Source organism: Dermacentor albipictus, chromosome 2 (assembly GCF_038994185.2).
Source record: "Dermacentor albipictus isolate Rhodes 1998 colony chromosome 2, USDA_Dalb.pri_finalv2, whole genome shotgun sequence".
Lineage (NCBI taxonomy): Eukaryota > Metazoa > Arthropoda > Arachnida > Ixodida > Ixodidae > Dermacentor > Dermacentor albipictus.
In genome coordinates, this window is record NC_091822.1 from 202,287,481 (window position 1) to 202,311,786 (window position 24,306).

At 44.2% G+C, this 24,306-nt stretch overlaps 1 protein-coding gene across 3 annotated transcripts in view; it reads left to right on the top strand.

The window, feature by feature from the left end:
• The window catches only part of mTor (serine/threonine-protein kinase Tor), a 504,957-nt gene that overhangs the window by 375,024 nt on the left and 105,627 nt on the right, over nucleotides 1-24,306 (top strand). For all 3 annotated transcript variants that reach the window (XM_065435416.1, XM_065435418.1, XM_065435417.2), the window contains 3 exons: nucleotides 6,241-6,358; nucleotides 11,636-11,800; nucleotides 12,909-13,006. In XM_065435416.1, coding sequence (XP_065291488.1) covers nucleotides 6,241-6,358; nucleotides 11,636-11,800; nucleotides 12,909-13,006 — 381 coding nt within the window. The remainder of the gene's footprint in view (nucleotides 1-6,240; nucleotides 6,359-11,635; nucleotides 11,801-12,908; nucleotides 13,007-24,306) is intronic.

Below are 24,306 nucleotides of genomic sequence, written 5' to 3' on the forward strand. Positions count from 1 at the left end.
GATGTGCCGTATTAAGATAGTAGTGAAGACTAATGGCGGCGAGGAGTTACGGAGTCGCCATCTACCGGAAGCGCCTCGCTGGCGTAGTATGAGGGATCGCACGGCACGCTCCTCATAGGTTTTGCTGTCGGCGCTCACTGAAAACACCACGCGAGAGCTCTCCCGGACATTTCTGTAAGTACTTTCGAAACGAGAGAAGTTTTTTACTGTCTAAATAATATTATTGGGCAAACTGAAAGCACAGAATCATTTACAGATGCTCTCTCTTTACGGAATACGTACAGTGAACGCCACTGCGCGCGGTCGCCGCGATAGAGTCTCCCGAACCTCCTCCTTGCGTGAAAGGTGGATAAACACTGAGAGCAAACTATGTGAAATACGTTCTTATAGTGTTTGTATAACTAAATGGAGGGTAATAGAATGAAGCCTCAATGCAGCGGTCGCACAGATTCGCGGCGACCGACCGGTTCGCGGTGTCCGCGAACTGTTTCGCTTTCGCCGCGTGCGCGTTTTCGCACCGTGCCATGAGCTTTAGGCCGCAGAATATGAGCATTTGACAGTATACAAGCCACCATTGTTGCGTGGGTGCTATCAGAACTGTTGAAAAATAGTTTCAGTGTAGAGACTTCGACGCCTACGGGGACTGTGATGTGCGCGACGATTCAATCTTTTTTTTTTTTTTAAACTCTTGGACGTTTCAATATTATTTCTGGAGTTTTGTCGCACTGTGTTTATCAGTGTTCTCAGCGTGCGATTTCCCGCTGCTTCTTTTTTGCGATCCAGTGCATTAATTCATAACACAAACATGACCATATGCCATGCTTTCCTTTTTTAATGTGCTTCTTACCGCTCCCTTTCCCCTCCAGTGAACTTGCCAGTATCTATAGCATCCACAAATTCATAGACCAAGCCGTCATGACATTAGTCGAGCAGCGGACTCGGGCAAGCGTCTCAGTGCACGTTTTCCGAACATTGCAGACCCGGCGCCGTAGCAGAAATCTTCCTCACGTCTGTGCTTGCTGCATACCCGAGTTGTAGTTGATGACTGTTTGCCGGTTTTATGTTTCGCGAGCTAAGCTTCACGTAGCTTCTTGTCCTGTGGCTACGTGTGAATAAGGCTGACACCAGGCTCCGTTGCGTACGTCCGGCACTGTGGCACCGAGCAGTAGTCTACCATGTTGCGTGCCTTCAAAGGCAGCCACTATCTATTGTAGTGCTTTCAAGCGTTGTAAAGAGACACTCGAACCGCGAAAATCTCGCCACTAAATAAGGACCGCAGCGTACGAGGGAATTCAAACTCTCGTTTTCAGCTCGCTTCGGCACTCCCGATGCAGCCGACGCGGCCGCTATGTCCACGTGATCCCTCATGTCACGTCACGCCGACGGTGGCGCCAGCTTTTCCAGTGGTGGAGCTTGAGGCCAAATGCTGCAGTTTCCACAGCATGCCCGCTATGTGTTTCTATGTCACTGGCAGCTAAGTGCACCCATCTCTGTTTCTGTCCCCTCAAAGTAGACATGGATATGTTATTGTCGCAAACTTGCCGATATTTATGATATTACTCACTACTGATATGGAAGAAATGTCTCAATGCATGTAATGTGCTCACAAGAAAGAAAAAAAATCGCGTTCGGCTTGCTACGCCGGCCACCATTTTTGTTTTGGTTTCCAGCACTATTACAGTGCAATTGTACAGTGACAGCCGCCTGCTTGACCCATTGTCATTCCGCAGCAAATGTGGGATGAAAAAAATATATATATTTTCGCGGGAGATTTAACCCGCGTAATGATCGCACCCCTGAATTTGCGTCAATTTTTTTTACAAAAAAGTGTAATCATTATGCGAGTAAATATGGTATACGGTGGTATAGTATGTACATACCAGCACCCAATTGGGAACAGATGTAATTGCACCCATGTGAGCCATAAATGAGGGAGTATCTAGTGGTGACCTTTTGAGAGATTAGAAACCAGATAGGCATCCGTTTTTACAAGTGCAACGAACAGAAACAGCCTGCGAGACGAAACCACAACTAACCGCCTCGCAGATGCACGAGCAATCACTTAAACGCCAGCATAAAAAGGCCATAATGATAACCATGAGACTGCAGAGCGGAAAAAAAAATTGTGGTATCCACACAAGGTGGCAGCGCTTGCTAGGCAACAAAGAGTAGAAAATTTGGCATGTTTTTCAAACATAGATGGCTCCGTAAAAATACAACATCGACCATTTGGAACTTGTTCGCGGTGCCATATATTTATGTCTTTGACCCTCAAAGGCTTACGACTTTTGTATTGAAAGAAGGTGAATTTAAGATTAATGTATGATAAGTTCACTAATCAAGTAAAGCTTCCAATCATTCTATGTTTCCGTAAATTTTGGACAGTTTATATTTTCTTGATATCTCATTGTGCAAATGTTTCTGCACTGAAGGCGTAGCTTACGTCACTCCCCTGATGTAGCAGAAGATGTGTTGTTGGCCAGGCAGTGCACTGCCCTAATGAAAGCCTCCATGAGCATATTTTAAATGTTCAGAGCTCCATGTCTGGTCACATGGGTATTCACATATCTGATTGCAGCTGTGAACCATCGTGCCAGCAGTTTTTTGTACTGGAAAGGAGTGCAGATCAAGCTACTTGTGAAGCTGTTGAGGAAGTGGAAATAGTGGGGCATAATGGGCTACTGTTGTGGGCTACTATGCAAGTCTACTGTATAGTGTTTATTTGTTATTATATGAATAAAATGTGAACGTAGTGCATAAGCATGGCATAAGTATACCATACCAACAAAGTGCTAGAACTTCTCTCTAGATCATAACAGTGCTTCAGGTGATAGTACTTATGGGGCTACAACCCTGCGACATGTAGCGGTGGATATCTTGCTTACTTTTTCATTTTTCTTTGGTTCTTTTTTATTCACCTTTTTTACCCTTAAATGCATATATGTGCACGTGAGTCAAATATGCACCAGATGGAAGACAGCACCCTGTCTTCTCTCAATGTTGTTGGGCCAGTACTGTGCCTGGTTGCCTGGCATAGATTCGGTATCCAAGTAGTTCAAAACTCTCGGCAGTGCTTTTATATGGCTACAAATGACATACAGCTGACTTTAGAGACACGTGAAACTTATTTTACTTATCTTTGTGAATGAAAACTGTGCATGTGAACACTTAACCTGCCAGTAACCAAAAAAACAAAAAAAATATTAGCCAATGCAGTCAAATTGTGTTAAATAGTCTGCTGGCAGAAAATTATATCATTGGAATGTGACCAGGGGATATATTCTGGGACGATCACTTTTGGGGATCCTATTGCCTCGGCCATCAGGTGCACGTGCTGATTGGCTGGTTGAGCACTATGTCACGAGAAGGCGATAGTATAGCTGAACGTAATTATCCGAGAATACATCCCCAGGTCAGATGAGCTGTCTACTGAGGTAGTGAACCATTAGCATCATTTATGCTGTGGACTAATTTAGGGCATTTCAGGAGGAGGGGGAGAGAGGATGTCTGTTAACCTTTCCTTTCTGCCCATTTTTTGCAAACAGCAAGTTTGTGTAGATTGTAGTTTTCTGTTTTACAAACAGCAGTTTGCTTCGGGTGGATTACTCCCTTATGTAAATTATGTGTTAAAACCAGCTCATGTGGTTTCAGTGGATCTGCTTCTTTTCTCTTTCTCTCTCGCTTCCATTCTTTCTCTCTTTCAAGAAAATTTGCATGGTGTGGGTTTATTTTAGCATTGCCATTTGTTGGGCATGTTGGTAAGCCGACTAGGAAAGCATATTTAGCACCACCGAACAAGGATAGAAGGGAGACGACACCACAACACACTTTATTGCAACAAATGGCAAGCAGTCGTATCATCAGTGCTGAAAAAATTTGTGTTAAAAGCTGCTCCATTCACAAACAGGGGTCTCACAGCAGCTCTCAGTGGCTATGGCATTGCATTGCTGAGCGTGAAGTCATTGACCGCTTTGGCTGATGGGGCGGAATGCAGAAACACTCGTCCAGCGTGCTTTGGGTATACATTAAAGAACCACTGGTGGTAAAGTTAATCCAGAGCCCTCCACTACTGCGTTCGTCATAATCAGATCATGGTTTTGGCGAGTAAAACCTCAGAATTAAAAACTAAAAGAAATACATGCAGCAGTCAGTAACACACATCCATGAGAGGCAGTAACAGGTGGCAAAGGTGCTGAGAAGAAAACACTCTCTACAAATGCATGCACAAAGTGTGGGCGGACATTTCACGGTCAAGGTGAGCCGATGAAAAGATTGAAATTGGGGTGCACATCACCAACTGGCATGAGCGTTTGTCACTGAGTGGGTTACACGAGTCTGCAAACACTGCCAGCAGCAGTGTGTGGCAGTGTGTCCTGAAAGAGGCTTCGCCACACCACAGGCGCATGCCAACAGAGGGCAGTGTTGATGATTGAACCTTTGTGCCTGTGGCGTATCTTTAACATTTGACCCACAACTAGCCTCTGATTATGGTGACAGCCATGAGCAATATTGTAGGGTGTTTTAATGTATCAACGAAGGCTATATGAGCACAAAAACATATAATCTGTGATAGGATGAATGAGAAGCAAAACTTGTCAGGTGAGTTGGCACCAGTTTACATTGTTGTCTTACATTGTCTTAAATTGTTGCAGTCTTAGGCTGTCACTGGCTGTAGGGAAGGACATCTGCAACCCTGGGAACAGAAAGTGCTAGGCATGCATTCACTACTTGATAAGAACGAAGTGCAGATCTTGTATGCAAAGGCACCAAGGGGCAAGAGCTCTATAGACAGGTCTACACCGTAAAAACATGGACAAAGGAAGGAAAGGACCGGCAAACACTGAAAAAAGGGGGCTTATGACTGCACGCGCTCCTTTCTTTATTTGCATGTATTACACGCAGCTCTGTTTGTACTTTCAATGAATTAAATAGCCTAAAGCAATGTTCCGTTGCACCAAGGACGTCTTGCAACACTACTAGTTTTCTTCTTAGTCTGCCAAAATTGTGCCAATGTGATAAGCTTCATTAATTAAAAAAAGCTATGGTTCTCCTTGTTCTTTTTTTGCCCTTAGTTTTATTCTCTCAAATGTACAACATTTTCCCCACCCCACTCTTAAAAAATTCTGGGGCTTTACATCCCAAAACCACATTCTGATTATGAGGCACGTGATAGTGCCCAGGGGGCTTTGGATCAAAATTTACCATTTGGGGTGCTTTAACCAATGCATGTTGCGCAAGTGTTCTCTCATTCCACCCCTGTCGGGACGCAGCTGTGGAAGCCGGATTTGATCCTGCTTCCTGGGGCTTCCTAGCGCAGCGCCATAGCCACTGGACTTCCGTTTTAGGCCATCTCACTCTTTACAATCTTATTCAGTTAATGCTAGGTAGCCAGTGCTTCAATTATGCACCAGTATGAGCACTGCACTAATACCCCTGCCACACGGGCACGGAAAATGACTTTAACTGGCTAATGCCTTAAACTTTAATGTCATTCGTGGGGTGCCACATGGACATGCTTAATTGCATTAAAGCTTAATGCCATTCACGACATAGTGCGTTCTCGTAACTCACTTGGCCATCAAATGCGTACACTGGTTCCCAATGTCTCCACATTCTGACGAGACTGAACGGATTCTTAGTGAATAGCAATTAATAGTTTCTTCGCTTTCTTTAAAAGATACACTTTATCGCGGCGTAGTACTTTCTTACAATTATTACAACTCACTTGGCAGTCGAATGCTTACGCTCGTCTCCAATGTCCCCACTGTGGCCACGGTGACCACATTCTGACATTATTAAACAACCTTGTAGATAAAAATGATTAATTTATTCTGTGCTTTTTTAAAAGGAGCTCTTTATTTTTGTATAGATTATGCAGTCGATCTTGCCGCTATACGCACGGCTACAGCACTAATCGCGAGTGCGTTAGCCAGGAGAAGCTGTTCAATTGCACGGTGCCGGCTCCTTGCCTTGTTGTGCACATCAATGCTGTGCGCATCACAGTAAATAATGTTTTAACACCACTGTCAAAGAAAATGGGTAAGGCAAGGAGTTCAGTAGCTTCGGAAACAAGAACTACCCTGTAAAAATACTTTGTAAGTTAACTATTCTGTATTGGAAAACTTTGCGTTTTGGTTCGTGGTGTTAACTTTTTTGTAGTGCCTCTCTAAATAGTTGACCAACAAAATGGGCACTACAGTGGCACAGTGAGAAGTATTAAATTATTTCATCTACCCGCAGATGTTACCTGAAGCTTGGCCAGTGGGAGGAGTGCATGCAGGGCATCAATGAGACTTCAATCCCCATGATTCTGCGTTACTACCAGTTGGCCACAGAACACGATAATGATTGGTACAAGGCGAGTATTACAAGACCTATACCATTACCTCATAGACAGATGATGCACAGTGCAATGCAGCATTTTGCTCAATAAGTGGTGTCTAAAACATGGCATCCATGACATGTTTTCGCCTACGGAAATGCTTCCAGCCCATGCTGCCAGCAAAAGCATAGCCTTCGAGATCTGTTTTTGTTATCCAGAGAAAGCCATGGTGCTGGAGTGTGACATCAGTGTGATTCATCCATTGACATGCATTTCATGGTTACCAGCTAATTGGGTAGCAATACCACAGTTATAATTAATTACTCGCAGGAAGTGCTTTACTTTACCTTTGCACTTCATTTTGGCATGACTGTACACTGCTGGTCGAGCACATTGTTTTGGTGGTTTTCGAAGACACCTCAATATCAGAGGCAAATGTAAGAAAGTATGGAGGGGATCGAGTGCAATTCACTGCTTAATTTTGCCAGCGCTGAAGTGCTGGAATATTTTAAGAGGAAGAAGAGTTTGGTGGAAAAGGGGCCTTCCCCCTCTTTCCCCCTGTATGCGCCATTGGTCAACACCCTAGCTTTTCATTTGAACCAAGGGTTAATTGGCTGAATCATTCAATTTCAATTGTCATACCCTTCATATATAACTCTTCTTGTGGAGATCTTCTTGTGGTCACAAATGTCAAAGTTGCAACACTATGGCAGCAGTTGCAGAAAGCGCATAGAATTTTTTCCATTGTCTTAGATTTGTTGTCTAATATTCAGAGCCAACTTATACATGGTAGTAAGTGGTAATTTGATGAGATGTTATCACCATGCAAAAATTTGCTCTGTGAGTTGCATATGGATTTTCTTCATAGTGCTTTCATTTTATTACGTGTTTTGTTCACTGCTATTCTTCACCATAGAGAACCTCTGCTTTCATGTCTTGTATTTCAAAATATTTAGGAAAGTCATTTTTGTTAGGTCACCCTTTAGTGGCTGCATTCCTTATAAGTCAATTCTTCTTTTCTTTCTTTTTTAGCGACAGTAACTTTTTGTAACTTTTGTAACTTTTGTAACTTTTCATGTTCCTTATGCGGTGCTTAGATTTATTTCAAGTTACCCGTCCTCCTCTGAAGTATTCCATGGTTGCCCCCTGCCAAACTGTTCCATAGGGTGTCAGGCTTAGTCAAGCTGCAGTATTGCAGCCTTTTTCAATTGTTCCCTTTCTCTCCTTGAGATAAATAACATTGTGATTGATTGATTGATCGATTGATTGATTGATTGATTGATTGATTGATTGATTGATTGATTGATTGATTGATTGATACGGAATATATTTCACTAAAGAAGTTAGCAGAGTTCTGTTGTTGTTGTTGTTGTTGTTGTTGTTGTTGTTGTTGTTGTTGTTGTTGTTGTTGTTCTTGTTGTTGTTGAGTTTAATGGCGCCTAAGCAACTAAGGCCATCATGCGCCAACAGCAAGCAGTTCTGTGATTTATTGAGAAATTGGGTGCCATACAAGACAAGGCGAATTTGGCTTATTTGCACAAGTGCCACTAACGTTGGAAAAGTGCACCTGTCGTCCCAGGCATGTGTGCTATGTCATTGTGCATAGGAGAACGCTTTGATGGTCTCTTTGTCACTACAAGGGCCAAAGAATGCTCTTAATTGTGAAAAATTCACATGTAGCTCTAATAACATGAAATAAATTTACAAAATCCTAATGCCATATTTTGAAACAGAACCTAATAATTTCGTAAAATATTTCTTTAAAGAAGATACTGGCTGAAGTAAAACTTAATAAACTTAAACTATGCACATGTGTTTGCCTATGCAACCAAATGTATGGTTGAAAGCGTTAACATTAATACCATGCTTTTGCATGCCCAAGTTTTAATATTAACCTAGATCATACAACAGAGAAATATGCAGCTAAGATCATCGCATGCTTTATTGTCTGGCAAGTTCAGAAAAAAGGTAACAAGAAAGATTGTTTTTAAAATATTTTCAGATCAAGTTTAATATTGATGCTTTATATCTTTGAGCCTAATCCTAGCCTACTTCTTGAAATAACTGCTAATTATTGCAGCTGCTAGTTTCTTACAAGATACGCAGAAACATAATCATGCCCGCCAAGCTACACTACAATTTCAGGTTGGAATTTTGCCTAGATTCCGTTACACATAGTCACATACACATAAGATATTAAAGCTTAATTTTCATAATAAAGGTGCTCCAAAGGTTTTTTTTTTTAATTATTTTTCAGCCTGCATATTCTTTAAAACATTTATTTTTAACTTGTATGACAATCCCATGAGCTACAAAGCAGCCCTAATTACACCTTTAAGCGTATATAGCTTTCTTTTTCTTTTTTTTTTCTACTGAACAAATTTTTTAAATGTTTTATAGAGGTTATAGTGCAATTTGGCCCATTCACTTTACTCGCCTGAAGAGGTACCTATTACTTGCACAACAAAGCAGTAGCGAAGTCATGCCAGCTTAGCAGAAATCCGAAGACTAGCATTGCATTCCAAGATATCAGTCTACAAAATCTGCTAAAAATACATTAGTGTTACAGTTAAGATCAGCTTGCACTGCTAGAGGAAAGCTTTTCAAAAACTGTTAACTGGAATAAAACCTGTTTGAACTAATAAAGAAAAAAAGAAGTGGGATCTTTACGTATTGTATCACAATTAAACTTACCTGAGGTACTGTTATAACACCATGATGATTTTATATCTGCAAATTGTTAGTAGTAATTGTCTTTTTATTGTGCCTAATTGTGTGTGTTTGTAAGCATGTGTTTCACAGATTTGTTGATATATTTTCTGTTATTGCTGACATCCTGGGGTCAAGTCAAGCAGTGCTGTGATGCTGTTTTGTTTTACAGCAAAAGCTGTATACGACTAGCTTTCCGTAGTTTTTTAGTCGTCCGTCAACAGAAAAAATCATCATGTGGGCCAATCTTGGTGATAGTGCTGAAAGGGTCCAAGCTCAGTGGCACATACCTCTGTGGGCTCAGGAATCTGTAACGTGCCCTTCAGGATCTCTGAGATGGGCCCTAGTATGGGGAGTGCTTAATGCCTGCTTCACGTCAACCGTGGGTCGGCCCGGCATCGCACTACCTTTGGGATGGACCCACGTATGGGGAGATCTGAATTCCCGCTTCACTTCCGCTGCAGGTGGGCCCGGTATTGCACTATCTTTGAGATCGGCCCACATATGAGACGTACTTAATGCCTGCTTCACCTTTGCCACGAGTCGGTCCGGCTTTGCACTACCTTTGGGATCGGCCCATGTATGGGGGGTGCTTAACGCCTGCTTCACCTCCGCCATGGGTCGGCCCGTTATTGCACTATCTTCGGGCCGACCTACGACAGAGGTAAAGCACTTTGCTTTTCGTTTGAAAGCTTTGACTGTCGTCAGCTTTCACTGCCATTCCATCTTCACAGAGTGGAATGGTTGTCAATTTTTCTTGCTGGTTTCAGTTTTGTAGAAAATGGAATCAATTGATTGATTGATTCATTCATTCATTCATTGATTGAGTGAGTGAGTGAGTGAGTGAGTGAGTGAGTGAGTGAGTGAGTGAGTGAGTGAGTGAGTGAGTGAGTGAGTGAGTGAGTGACAACTTTATTGACAACTTTATTGATTATAAAGCAATGTGTTCATTTCCCTATACTGACTTGCTACTGTTTTTGTTTCTAAACTTAGTATTCTTAAACATGTAATAGATGTAACAGTTGCCAATAAATCCATTAAGGAATATCTTTACTACATTCGAATCAAAAAAGAAAAGAAAGGTTGATTACATTAGCTGTGAGCATTTGTAATTTTGTTCTGTACTCATATTTATAGGCATTAATATACCTACATAAGATATATGTTCAACTTTCAATACAGAGGTTTACTGAGGCATTTATATGACTGGTCTGCAATATGTTCTTTCGTTTTCTTTTTGTATGTCTGTGTTTTGTGGAGTTCTCACCCATGCTCTTCGAACAAAGGAATGACAACACAGTAGTGCAAACAATCACAAGGGCACTTATTGCACCTTTCATAGACTAATGCATGCTAGCCGACTTGCTATCCACTAAACATGCCGATGGGCGCGCAACAAATTGCGGATGTCCGACTCACCGCGACCGCATAGCGAGCGAATATGTTCGCCCCATGCTGCACATGGGCATTCACGTGTATGGTCACGTGAACAGTGGCACGTTTGAACAATCATGTTCATCCATTCCAGGGTAGGCCTTGCGAAACAGTCTAGCAGAAGCACGGATGGGCGCATGCGCAGAATGTCCGCGCCGCTTGCTGAGCCAAAGAGGAAGAGCCTCCTCCCTGTTGCGCCTGACTAACCCCGTTGTTAGGTGGTGCTAGCAGTGCAACACTCGCGGCATCTCTTGTGCTACCGTGCAAGCACACCAACAGTAGCTGTAGATCCACGCGGCAAAGCCAGATTACAGGAGACAGTAGCTATGCGGGAAAACAACATATAGGACGCGTGAGAGTCGCACATCTCCACAGTTTAAACATCTTTGTGCTCTGCATGCTTTTTATCCTTATTAAATTGGGCTTGGTCGACTGCACGTAATGTAAAATATTATTACTCTGTTCTTGCCATGTGCTTTCTCCCCACTGTGAAATGCCCTGATTGGCTTTTATGAAAAACAAATTTTTTTAATCAGGTACAGACATGATGTATTAATTAATAAGTACTTTGGTGAACAGGTTTGACCTTGTAGCAGTTTGTTTATAGCAATCTTATGTTATATGATCAACAGGTTAGTCGTTATATGAGGTTTGAGTGCAAGTTATTCTATGTTAGCCAAGTGACAAGCTGCTTATTAGAGCATTTGTTGGCTATGAGGAATGTTTACATGTGAGAAGTGGGCTTAGAGGCGCCTTTAAAGGAGAGTGTGTTATACTTCCTCCACGGTTAGTGTCATTCAGTGTTGAGGGAAGCGATAGGATCAAAATGATTTAAAGCTTAGCTTGTTGCTGGACAATTGCCTCATTTTAGCTTATTTAGGAACATTTCTTGAATTCTTAAATATGATATGTAGCTATCTTAGCTATTTTTATTATGCTGTGCTCTGTAAACATTCTTTGTTTAGCTGTTCTGGTAAACTTTTCTCTGATTATGCAAACCTGCCGCGGAGAGCCAAAAGCTTAAAATGCTTTTTTGCAGGTGAATCTAAATTTATCGCAGGTGTAGCGGAGCCTCCAAAGGTTTGGCATTTGCTGTGGATAAGCTGTGTATGTGTGCGTGCGTGTCCTTATGTGTGTGTGCTTGTCAATGTACTCCTTCTTTTTTGGCAGGCTTGGCATGCTTGGGCTTACATGAACTTTGAGGCAGTTCTGTTCTTCAAGCACCAAGCTCAACAGAGCAACAGTGCCAGTGCACTACCTTTGCAGCAGCAGTCCCAACAGGTTGGAGGAGGTGAAACTGCATGCTATACTGGTGACTGCCCAAGAACTGGTCTGGTGAGTCATTGTGCGGCACTTGGTAAGCAAGCAAGCGCTCACAGCAGCAGTGACAGGCATCACTGTGGTTGTCAGTGTTACCATCCAAGGAACCTTAGGGCAACATACACAAGGGCAACAACCAGCTGCTTGCATGTGCTCTTATGTTTCATTTCCAAATTGACACTGTCGTTGGCAAGTGCAGTACAAGGCAGCTGAATGCAGACCCACTTTCCTATGGTTCGTTTTAGGGTCAGCCTTTTAATGACAAATGTTGCCTACAGGCAACACACCAGAAAAAAAAAAAAATTCTTGCTGCACTTCGATATTCTTGATGAAGTTTCCCGCTAAGCTTCTTCAGCCAGCACTGAATGACAGGCAGCAAGCGCATTTCTTGGTTTAAAGCAGGAACACAGTATGAAGAAGAACTTTGGCACATGTTTTTTTTTGTAAGCACGGTCAAAGGAGACAGATCGATGCAAGATCTCTGGCTGCAGTAGTGCCACACTTGATGTAAAGCAAATTATATTTACACCTATGGTTCACATATGGTGAAAGAAATTCCAAACAAAGCCATAGGTGGCTTGGGGTGAAGCCTACTTCCTGTTTTCTGCCTGGTGTTTCTCCCCTATACCTGAAAAAGCTACAGCGCAATATTTTTTTCTTTCGTCGATTGTGCTTCTCAGTGTGTTTTGGACATTTAGATAGAAAAATTTTAAATTTTGTCGGGTATTTGTATGTTTTGTCATGAAAGGGTAAAATTAGGCCCAGAGATGCCTTCCACGTTTCATGTCTTTATTGCTGCTGCTTCCCCCCAAAAAATGTTCTAGAATTCTTTCTAGAGAAATAAAGCTGGCTTGTGCAGGTTCTATCGCTTGCATGATGTTTATGACTTGGTGTGTCTTATGGTCTTATGTTCCTCAAGCTAATGAGAGTTACTGATTGCACGAATGCACTTCCTGCAAGAAATATGCATTTTTCTAAGTGCTGTACACGTCCAGTGTCGTGTCCTCTGCTTTTATACTGAGCCAGCATAGTTACATTAGTGTTCCAATTCCGACAAGGTACTTGGATTTCTTGAATTACTAGCAGAGTCTGTGTACCTTGATGCGATCTGTTGCCCTTGCAGACAGCTCAGCACATCAAGGACTACACAGTACCAGCTGTGAAAGGATTCTTTCGGTCAATTGCCCTTTCTCATGGAAGCACCCTACAGGACACCCTCAGGTGGGTTGCATGTGCCATATTATTCATGAATTTGCGTATGCAGTGCTATTGTTTATACGCATTTCTATGTTACGGCTATGCTGCATCCTAGCTGTACTTTACAGATACAGCAGAACCTCATTGATACTATCCTGCTTCGTATGATTTCTCAGCACCAATGTTTGCGGTCGAGAACTTTAAAAATTACAGTTATGCTTCTTTTTCAGTCATTGATACGTTCCCTAAAAACACGGACCTTTTCACACTGATGTTTAGTGCATCGCCAAACTGCGATCGTATGAAATGTTTTCAAGCCTCTAGGTCCCATGTAAACAAGAAAAGGCGTGCACCACAGCAGCTTCCCCGTAGTACTCAGCTGCCCGTGGCTTATGAAAATACCAGCATGCGCTTAATTTTTTATTCCACTTAGTTTTCTATTCTGGTACCAGCTGATCTCCTCCCAGGACGTCACATGTTGCATTCACAGCTATCGCCACCAACCCTATTGCAATAAGAATCTTTATCTGTGGCACAGTGCATGGGGCAGTGTCATTGGAAGTGTACTGAATGCTTTTTAATATGCGATAACATAAACATGCCACCATTCCCCCGCTGCAAGCAGAGTGATGTGAGTGTCATGTCTTGTGTTCTGGTAGCATCATATTCTTCCAAAGCCCACCAGCTCGATTTCGTTCCGGAAACACTATGCAATAGAAAATTGCAATCTGTATCTCAGGCCACTCGTCGGCGTCTCGTGCCGTAACGATATGCGCTGAGTGGGCACGTCAGCACTTACTGTAAATGCTTCACCTGAAGGAGCTGCTTACCCAGGCCAAATTCGAGGTGCGCAAACGTATGCTTGCTAGAGCCGCAAAAACAAAAATGTGCGTCTTGGGCTTTTCTGGCCCTACCAGCTCGGTGTGCGTTGGCTGTCTCATGCCACAATGCATTGCGTTACGTCAGTGTCAACTGCAGTTGAGTCTGCCAAATTTTTTAGTGACTTTGGATTGTACGTTTTTCTGGTTAGTAGGGTTTTTTTATCACATTGATTCCTGAAATGCACAAACGAAGTTGTACTGTAATAACTTCAGAAGTTTGTTGTGGAACTTCAGAGTAAAATGAACAAAAAAATTCAGAGTAAAATGAACAAAGAAAAGGAAATGGGTAGGCTGTATTGGGAACACAGCTGCACCGGGCACGCGAAACGTCTTGTGTGTACTGCTGAAGTTGTATGAGCACTAGAGTACAGAAATTACATTGTCGAATCTACAAGTGGCATTTATCCACCTATTACGAAGCTTACGTGCATGGCTTATAATACAGTCAGGGTGGTCCTACGAACCTATGACCTAATCTTGCAATCGTGCTCGCTCTCAATTCGTAGTGGTCCTGCCGTGGTCAGAGGTGGCGGGCATGGATTGGCATCTCTCTGTCACGCCGCCTGAGTCTCTTCACACCATTTCTAGACCCTAGGTGTTGGAATGTCGGGGTGCCATAGCCAAGCACCTGTCAAGTTTGTGCAAGAAATTGTACGCTCGTAACCTTATAGCACCTGACAAGCACAGGTTTGAGTTCGGTAGGTTATACCTACTATGACAGAGTGAGCTCTCTCAAATTTGATCACTCCCTCTGGGATCGGCAAACGTACTGCTAAGCTATGCTGCTCTGTATGCTGAGTAACAGGCTAAATTTATCTCCGATTACATTGCTGTGGCGCAATAGCGGTGCCACCTGTACATGTGACACATACATGATGGCATAATAGATTCTTTTCCCTGCACAACGATACCAAAGCCAGGTGCATGGGTAGTTACGGCTGCTAAGGTATAAGCAAATACTATTGTTACACGTCTTCGTTACATTTCGTTACATGCGGTTTTGCTAAGCAATCGGGCATAATAATTTTATTTCCATATATTAGCATTGAGGGTTTTTTCTTCCTTCTTTATGTAAGTGTGGTTGCAGCCAGAAGTTGAACCTGTACTAGGCCGCCACAGCGGGTGGTCTTCACAAGTAAAAAAAAATGTTGTGCTGATTTATAGAGCTCGGGAGCCACACTGCAGAGGTGTTGCTTCAGTTTCCCTTCTGCGACGAATTCGAGATTTGGTTGTCTGAGACCAATCCATAATTTTCAGTTTTTCTCTATGATAGCCTTTAAAACTTTTCCTGTGCTCTGTACTCGCTGTGGGACGACCTGGAGGACCTCACGCACCCGGAGAAGCACATCAAGCGACCCTCTAGGCGCTCTGTGCCGTATCCACCATGACACGGAACATCACCGCCAGATGCGCTCCACGCTGCATCCATGGCATTGGTGCTAACTACTAGTCTTTCAGCCTCTGCAGTAGCAGCTACAGACCAGGGCCCTGCGAACAGGAGACTACGCGAAGAAGAGCTTTCAGGCAAAAATGCATAGGAGATGGACCAGGCATCCTTCACGGTTGTATCCTACAAGAAAAAATAAAAGGTGCTGGTGTCCCTGTTATCTTCAGACCTACCCTAGGAGGAGGAAACCTATGGAATGTTAACCCTAACATCGTGGCATCGGCAGTTGTAACGTTGGCTCAAGAGAAAGTTCTCAGCCATCGCCTTAACAAAGACGGCAGCCTGATAGTTACAGTGTCAACACTGCCCACCGCCAACCGCTTGCTCACGATAACTTAGCTAGCTGGCATGGCTGTAGAAGCCTGTGTCCTATATTCATACATGGCCAGCTGCGGCAACACGATGTACCTCTCGGCTACTCAAATGAAGAACTACAAGAGGATCTACACCACCAAGGCATCGTTACAGCAAGGAGGCTGTACGCTTACACCCCTGAAAATGGCAGCAAGGTCAAAGAGACATGTCATCAATCTGTTATATCGAATTCACCAGAGATTCGTCTTTACCTCAACAAGTTACACTTTGATTCTGCAGTTACCCTGTCACAGAATATATCAGGGTAGCAACACAGTGCTATAAATGCCAGAGGCAAGGCCACATATTGTGACATTGTACCAGCCCAGTGCGCTGCAAAGTGTGTGCTGGCTCTCATTCACCCAAAAAATGCACCTCGAGAGAACAACCCAAATGCGCCAACTGCTGTGGCCCACACCCTGCTTCATATGGTGGGTGCATTAAAAAGAAGGCTGCTACACTTGCTCGCGTGATGAAGCAAGTACAAGGGAAAACCACGCAAGCGTCATGAACCAACACCTAACCCCGACGTGGTTTTCACGAATGTGACAAACCACTCCCAGAAACAATCACCACAAAGCCAAAAGACATCTGGCAACACATACGCTGATGCGGTCAGAAAGAAACATGGGAAGCCCGCGGCCTCATTGCCTCCTTTGAAGCTGCCACAACGTGTCGCACAAGACCCACCAAATGACCACTGCCGCCATCAGCCTCAGGCACCACAACACAACGGGATGACCTACAAAAGGCAACTACACGAAAGCACCAAACAAGACATTACACGCTTACTGATTGTGATGTTGTTTACAGCCTTCAAAGCTCTTGTTCGTGCCAACCCCTTATCAGGATGTCTCCCAGAGATAAATGCCGTCCTTAGAATGGAGCCGTTGGTGTCGCCATCTTACGCTCCACAGGGGCGTACTACCTCAGTAATAATCATGGCTTCTGCAACAACAGCCTCACTTGAGCTGACCATCCACAAGATTTTTCACACATGCACCATATTTCAATGGAACGCTCGCGGTCTTTGCTTGAAACTTTCAGATTTCCGGCAGCTAGTGCGAACGTATCACTTCCCTTACATAGTCATCTCTGAATCACACGTCGAGGAACATTTCCAAATGCAAGGGTACTATTTTCATCATTAACAGTGACCAAACGACATCAGCAGCTTACTCGTAGGCTCTCGTTAGGATATTCCGGCCTCCGTGGTTGATGTTCCGCCTCACAGTGACAATGAATATGTGTGTGCCATAACATTAATAGGCCAACAAGAATACACTCTCATTGGAGTATAGCTGGAGCCAGGCAGGCCATTCGATGCTTCGAGACTTGAAAACTTGATTGCAACAACACCTCCTCCACATATTATTTGTGATGACTTTGATGCTCACAATGAAATTTGGGACAGCTCAAACACATGTGCATGAGGAGCCAAGCTCACAGAGCTTCTCTCAAACTATTCAATTGAACCTCTAAATGACGGCGGTATAACCTACCTCAGAGGCCCGACAACTACCAGCAGCATTGACGTGATCTTCGTAACAAGTTCAGTGGCCCGAAACTTTACCTGGTGTACCGACTTGGAAACACGAGGGAGTGATCATTACCCAATTCCTATATCAGCAGTCTGTATGCAGCTGTCACACTAAGAAAATTCCTTACAATATCTACAGATTGGGGTGCATACAAGGATGCTGCAGGCAGGGTAATTACTGCTGCAACTTGGGACAAGGAATTACTCACAACAATGGCTCATTGTGTGAGGAAATGCACACTAAGTTCCAGTAAAAAGTGAGCTTACCACCAAACAACGAGGAATTTGAAAGATTGTGTGCCATTTGCAGGCGAACTGAAAGGAAAGTTTTATGCACAAAATGCCTTAAAGACCTCTGTGCCTGCCGACGGACACAACATCATATCCAGCGATACCTGAATAAATGTAATCGGCAAAGATGGTGCAACTTATGTTCCACGTTGGATGTTCGTCAAACTGTAGCCAAAATTTGGCGGATCCTTAGAGGTATGTGCACGCCGCCCCAACAGCTTCACTCCTTTGCTGAACTCTTTCTGCATGAAAGAAATTCCCTCAAAGAAACCTCAGTTGAATACTGCAGACTACTATCAGCGGGTTCAAGGCCTTCGATTTCCTCCACAGATAGTTAGTCTGGCATCCCACAAGCGGCAGGGCCAGTATTGGATCTGCCTTTCACAATTAAAGAGCTCACCATTGCTATCGCTGAATCAAACAGGCACATACCTCCAGGCCATGTTGAAATAAGCTATGAAGCAATCGCAAAGCTGCCCCGCACCTCCCGCTTACGACTCCTGGAATATTATAATTCTTCGTGGATGTCTGGTAAAGTCCCAGCAGAATGGAAGCTGGCAAAAATCATGCTGATTCTGAAGCCTTTTAAGCAGCCAACAAGCTACGTGTGTTTCTGGCCTATTGCCCTACCGAGCTGTGTAGGCAAGCTTATGGAGCGAAGATCTACAAACGTATTACATGGTTCCTTGAAAGCCAGAATAAGTTTCCCCAAGAAATGAATGGCTTCCGCCAAAACAGTCCTGCTATTGATAATGCCATCGCCCTCGTCTCTTCACTTGAAGAAGACATTCACGCTGGGCGCATCCCAACAGCCGTTTTCCTTGACATTGAGGCAGCTTTTGACTCTGTTTTTCACCATGCAATTCTCGTGGCTTTGGCTAGCCTTGGCCTCAGAGGAAAGCTATACAAGGGGATAGAAAACTATCCAACAGAGTGGAAAATATTTACGAGTACTCGAACAGACCTACACAGCCCGCTCCTATGCCATCTCAACCTGATACACAAAACAAGAAACCAGCTGCGAGGAGTACACATCACAATCTATGCCGATAATATCTGCATCTGGGGGGCACATTAAGTTCGCGCTATATCACCCAACAACGACTTCAAAAAAGCATTACTGAAGCTCTCTATGTATTTGGCTCCCCGAGGTCTTCACCTCTCGCCAGAAAAAAGCACAGCCATGGCTTTCACAAGATAAAAAATGGCCAAATATCCGCTCTTACTCGGTGGACGACCATTGCCATACGTACAGTCTCAGTGATTCCTTGGAATTGGGATAGAAAGAAATCTCTCTTGGTCACCGCAGGTAAAAAAACTACGTGCGAGGATTGCTGCAGCATCACAAGTTTTCAAATTCATGGCGGGAACACGATGGAGCTGTCCTCTATATTGAAGGCACATATTGAAGGCACATTGCACTATTGCCTCCTGGTGCTTCAGAGATTATAACCAGCAAACAAGAGGACTCTGTAAGCCGCGCAGAACAACTGCCTGCGGATTTGCCTGGGCCTCCCGAAGGGCTTTTCAGCCTCGGGAGCAATAGCGGAAGCAGGATGTCTACCGCTAGATGTCATCGCTTCCCAAGAAACAATGAGTACCTATCTTCGGCATGTGCTCCAAGAGAAGAAGCACTTTGTCACGATCGACGGCACGCCACACGTCCTGAACTACTGCTTTATTTTCCGAACGCCAACCCTTCGCGCCCGCAGCACCCGCAACCACACTCCGATCCCTTTTCACTCTCTCCCCGCACACTCGCGCCACTGTCCTCCCCGCACTCACGCCACCTGTACACCGCTCAGTCAACTACTGTCGATCCCGCGTTTGGCCTCCGAGAACCGTGGCTCCTCATCGTGGGTCTTGGGCTCGCTTGCCCCGGCCCTTGCACGTCGCAACTTCATGTACCGCGTCCACAGTAAGTCTGGCTTTGACCAAGCCGTGCAAATCTTGCACCTTCCCCCGATTATTCAACCACAGAAATTACTGCCTCCGACTTTTCCTTCCTGGACACTTTCGCCTCTGGATATAAACCAGTTTGTACCCGGTGTAAATGGGACAAAGAGTCGCATGCCACAGGCTGCACTGCTGCAGACCACTCTCCTTTATATAGCTGAGAAATATACTTGGCACACCCACATCTACACTGATGCCTCAACCAACTGGGAGACATCCTGCTTAGGTCTTTACGTGCCCTCAACAGAATAAATGCTTTCTTATCAGCTGCAGCAGACGACATCCTCAACAGCAGAGCTTCACAGCATCAAAGAAGCTGTCCTCTATATACTGCGCCGAGCACCTGATCAATGGGCGATTTTCACTGACTCTAAAGGAGCACTACAAACATTGTGCAGCCTGTTAAAAAAAAATATCAGCCTCTTTCTTTCGACATTGTGTACTTACATCACTTGGCCATTGCATCAGACCACCGTATCAAATTTCAATGGATACCTGCTCATTGTGGTATTCTGGCCAACGAAAAAGCAGATGAAGCGGCACGCAAAGGTCTTCAGCACCAAAACTTTAAGCAGATTATTTCACTATACCTGATGTTTCCCAACTCGCTAAAAGATTTGCTTCTGAAGGAAAGGACCGGCTGTAGAGCTTTCTGACCCAGCATTACCCTTTCCTTTATTCAGTCTACCCAAATCTCAGACCCAGACTCCCATCCAACATTCCTCGCCATTTGGAAACTACATCATTGTCTTTGCCTGAACACCGCCTATGGAAACGGCTTACGGTACTGTTTGGTCAAGTGACAAGTCCACACTGCAACAACTGTGGCTCAATTGAAACTGTGAAGCATATCCTGTTTGTGTGTCGAGCTTGTGCCGACGAGAGTGCATTTTATAAACATTGCATGCATTCGCTTAAACAGAGACCTTCGTCATTTCACTATGTCTTAGGCCCTTTAGCCTGCCTCATACAACAGAGGTGTGCAATGAACTTTTTATTCACATACTTAGAAAACATTGGTCAACTCAACAAACTTTATTTCTACTCTGTCACCCTCACGTACCTTCCACGCAGCGAATTCGGTCACCTCATTGTGGGATGGTGCCTACACTGAAGGACTTTACCATAGCACGTCATTGCCCATGAGTCAGAAAACTCGGTGCCCATTTTTTTTAAAACTTATTCCTTCTTTTTGTGCCTCTCTCCTCTCTTTCTCTCCCCAATTCTCTTCCCCACGCAGAGTAACATGTCTGCGATGTCTGTACGCCGGCTAAAATCTCTGCCTTTCATTAAAGGGTTTTCTCTCTCTCTCTCTCTCTCTCTCTCTCTCTCTCTCTCCTGCATCTCTAAATTACAAGTTTGCCTTACCTCCCAGCTGCATAAGATTATGCATTGTATAGTTATGAGGCTGATCAACACACAACTCACCATTGGTATCACTGTAAAGGAAAGGCATAAAAAAGGAAGTATTGACCCTTAGCATTGCCAGGAGCCACTAGTACAAGTTTTTTCAGTCCTGCATTGTCACAATTTACATCAAGAAACTGGGGTGCAGATAGAGGTACTGTGAATGGTTAGGGCCTACAACAGAACTAGAGCTACAACAGAAATGGTCTTTATGTTTATGACAATGCAACTGAAGACAGAAGAGAAAAATGTGCAACAGAGCTGTCAAGCGTTATGAAAAGGGAATCTGGTTTATTGATTGTTCTCCAGTAGAATACAAACAAAAGTCGGGACATTCGGCCATTCTGACTGGGTCAAGTCGGCACTTGGGACTTCTGCTCAGAAGTCGGGGATGGCTAGAAAGCATAGTAGAAATTCATATTATCAAGTATTGTATTTTTTAAGGGTTGCATCGATGTAAGGCTTGCACTCCTTAAAGGGTCCCTGAAATGGTTCGAACAAATTTTGTAGGCGCGTAGGGTACCGCTACAATAAATAGTTGGCCCAATAATTTGTGTGAGGCGTCTCATATCAAGAGAGCTATGCATGATAACAAGTTACCCTCCTCCATAACCATGCATTTTTTCCCCAACTCATTCGCCTAGTGATCGGAGCCAAGCTCCGCCTTCATTGGCTCTGCATCATGATGGGACGTTGTGTCATCTACTTCCGGTTGTCTTCCAGAGAGGCTTCGACTTCCAGTCGAAGCCTCTCCCTCTCAGCCAGCTGCCTGGCAGTTGATCCAAGCAAGAGCTATCGAAGCAGCATGTGTTGTGAGCATTCTGTTGCAGCGCCGAGTGTGTCCAGTATTCTGGTAACCACATGCAAGCTGGACGTTTTGACGGATGGATGCAGGCTTAAACTAAAGCCCCTGCATACTACGATTGCTGTGATGAAGGAGCTTTGGCATAGACATACGCGAGTTGGCTGATCTGTCTGCACGGTCCAGCCACCTGGTGGCACAGAGTTTAACCAGCCAAAAAAAAAAACTAATGTTGCCCAAACCAAGTGTAAAACATATTAAACATTTAGAATAGTGTTCAACAAATAATCAGACTAATAAAGTGGATATCCAACAGGCACTATGGCATGAAAGAGCACAATCTCATCCGATGAATAGAAACATTCGTAATCAGTCGTATTGTATATGTGGTTTTTTACCTCAAGCTCTACGCTGCATAGAAAGCCAAGATAGACTGCATTAGTAGAAGGGCGTATAAGCAAACCTTGGGATTTCTGGCAAATACGTCAAATGAGAAATTCTTGGCGCTCGGCATGCACAACACATTAGACGAACTTATTGAGGCCCAGAGAGTAGCACAGTATGAAAGGCTTACACAGAGTTTGACGGGGAGACACATCTTAGATGACATCAGAATAATGTACGAAGCACAGCGTGGAGTGTGGACAGACATCCCAAGGAAAATAAGGGAACATCTATCAATACCCCCAATCCCCAGAAACATGCACCCAGAGTTTCACCAAGATCAAAGAAACGCAAAAGTGAAAGCTCTCCACAAAAGATTCCGTAGTACCAGGGACGTGGTCTATGTGGACGTGGCGGAGTACACAAATAGACAGAGTATGTTGATAGTTGCTACGAGTCTAAAGGGTGACTGCAGAGTTAGCGGGATGGTAAAAACATGGAAGGCGCAGGTGGTGGAGAAGGCTGCCTTAGCACTGGGCAATAGCCTCCACGGAAGCTAACATCGTAGTAAGCGACTGCAACACATCCGTCAAGAACTATGCAAAAGGAAGAATCTCGCCTGAAGCACTGAAAAGTTAAACAACTTTAGTGAAGATCGCGACATTCACATTACATGGGAACCCGCACACTCCTTCCTTCTCGGGGATGAAATAGCGCACAACCTGGCTCGAGAACGGACAAGCCGACCAAGTGACGCACACAAATACTGGGTACGGATAGAGACCGGATCATCAGCTTTAACTAGATCACCAAACACTATAACTTGGGAAGGGGACACTTGATACACTGGAATACTGGACTTGGGAACTGGGAATACTGGACACTTGGTACACTATTGTGGTAGTAATCCTCCGGCATAAACTGACAGCCTCAAACACGCAAATCTGGCCGCCGGTCGGATACTGACAATCTAATGCGCTGCAGCCACTCCGCTCGTCTGCTGCCTTGCAGAGGGACACGGTGTTGCAGCATGACATATTGCCAGTCACTACGCTTGCAGCCCACAACGTAACAAGAGCGAACCATGGTGCTCGCGAAAAGATAGATTGAGACCAACACTGACCACCGAGGGCATTGTAACACAAGCAGACTACATTTGCTGTGTGCCAGAAGTCTTCTGTGTAGGGATAAATTGTCTTGTGCATTCTCTTTCTGTTACTTTCTTTCTTTATAGAAAACATTCCAACTATTATGACCTACATTTGTTTGCCATAATTATCGATAATGAGCCCTAGGCAGCCAATTGGATAGCTCGCCCTACTGGCGTCAAATGGTCACCTCGCGTCACCTGTTCAGGGGCAGCTGAAAACTTAACCAAGTGGCGTGCTGTGATTGTCAGCGATGTACATTTTTAAAGCCTTATAATAAATTACACACTTTTCACGGAGCACTTAGATGCGTCAAGTGATGATCAGAAGGACCTACCGTAACTACTCAGTACCTTTTTACAATATCGTCAAAATCGTTTCAGGTTCCTCTTAAGAAAAGAAATTATCCATAGTTAAGTCATACACTCCTCTCCCAAGCACACATCTTGTCTTTTGTGACATGCACTGCACTATGTCCATGCAGTCTTGGCTTAGCTGTTGTTCACTCTGTTTCTTGCATGTAAAGTTCACATCTGTGACAATAGTGCACAGTAAACAGCAAAAAAGAAAGAAAAGACAGGACAAGCATTGTCCAACAACTGAAACCGACATGGCAACTGACATTTCATTGGAAATGAAATGTGACATATACAGTATATACAGGTAAACCTTGATATTGTCACAGCCTAGCAGGAGACGGGAAAGCCAGTGTCGAGGATGTGTAAAAGCACTTTATGAGAGCAGTCCACGTGACGTCGTTGTCGTCTCTGTTTTTCTACTTGCGCGCTACTTCAGCGTCGTTCTCATCACCTGGCACATACCCGCGGCGACCATATAGGATATGGCATTTGCCCCTGCTTTGGAAAAAAAAGGCATCGTCCCGATGCACTAATCTCCGAAGGCTGTGCACACACGGTGCAAAGTTGAGGTCATGAGGAAAAGTATGGCTTCATACGAAGCACGTGCACAACCTCGGGCAGATGCCGCCGGCGTTTGGAGCAGTTATGAGTGTTGGAGACAACTTCGTAATTCACATCGTTGATGCGGCGCAGAACTGTATACGGGCCGAAGTATCTTCGCAGGAGCTTCTCAGACAGCCCCCGCCGACGAATTG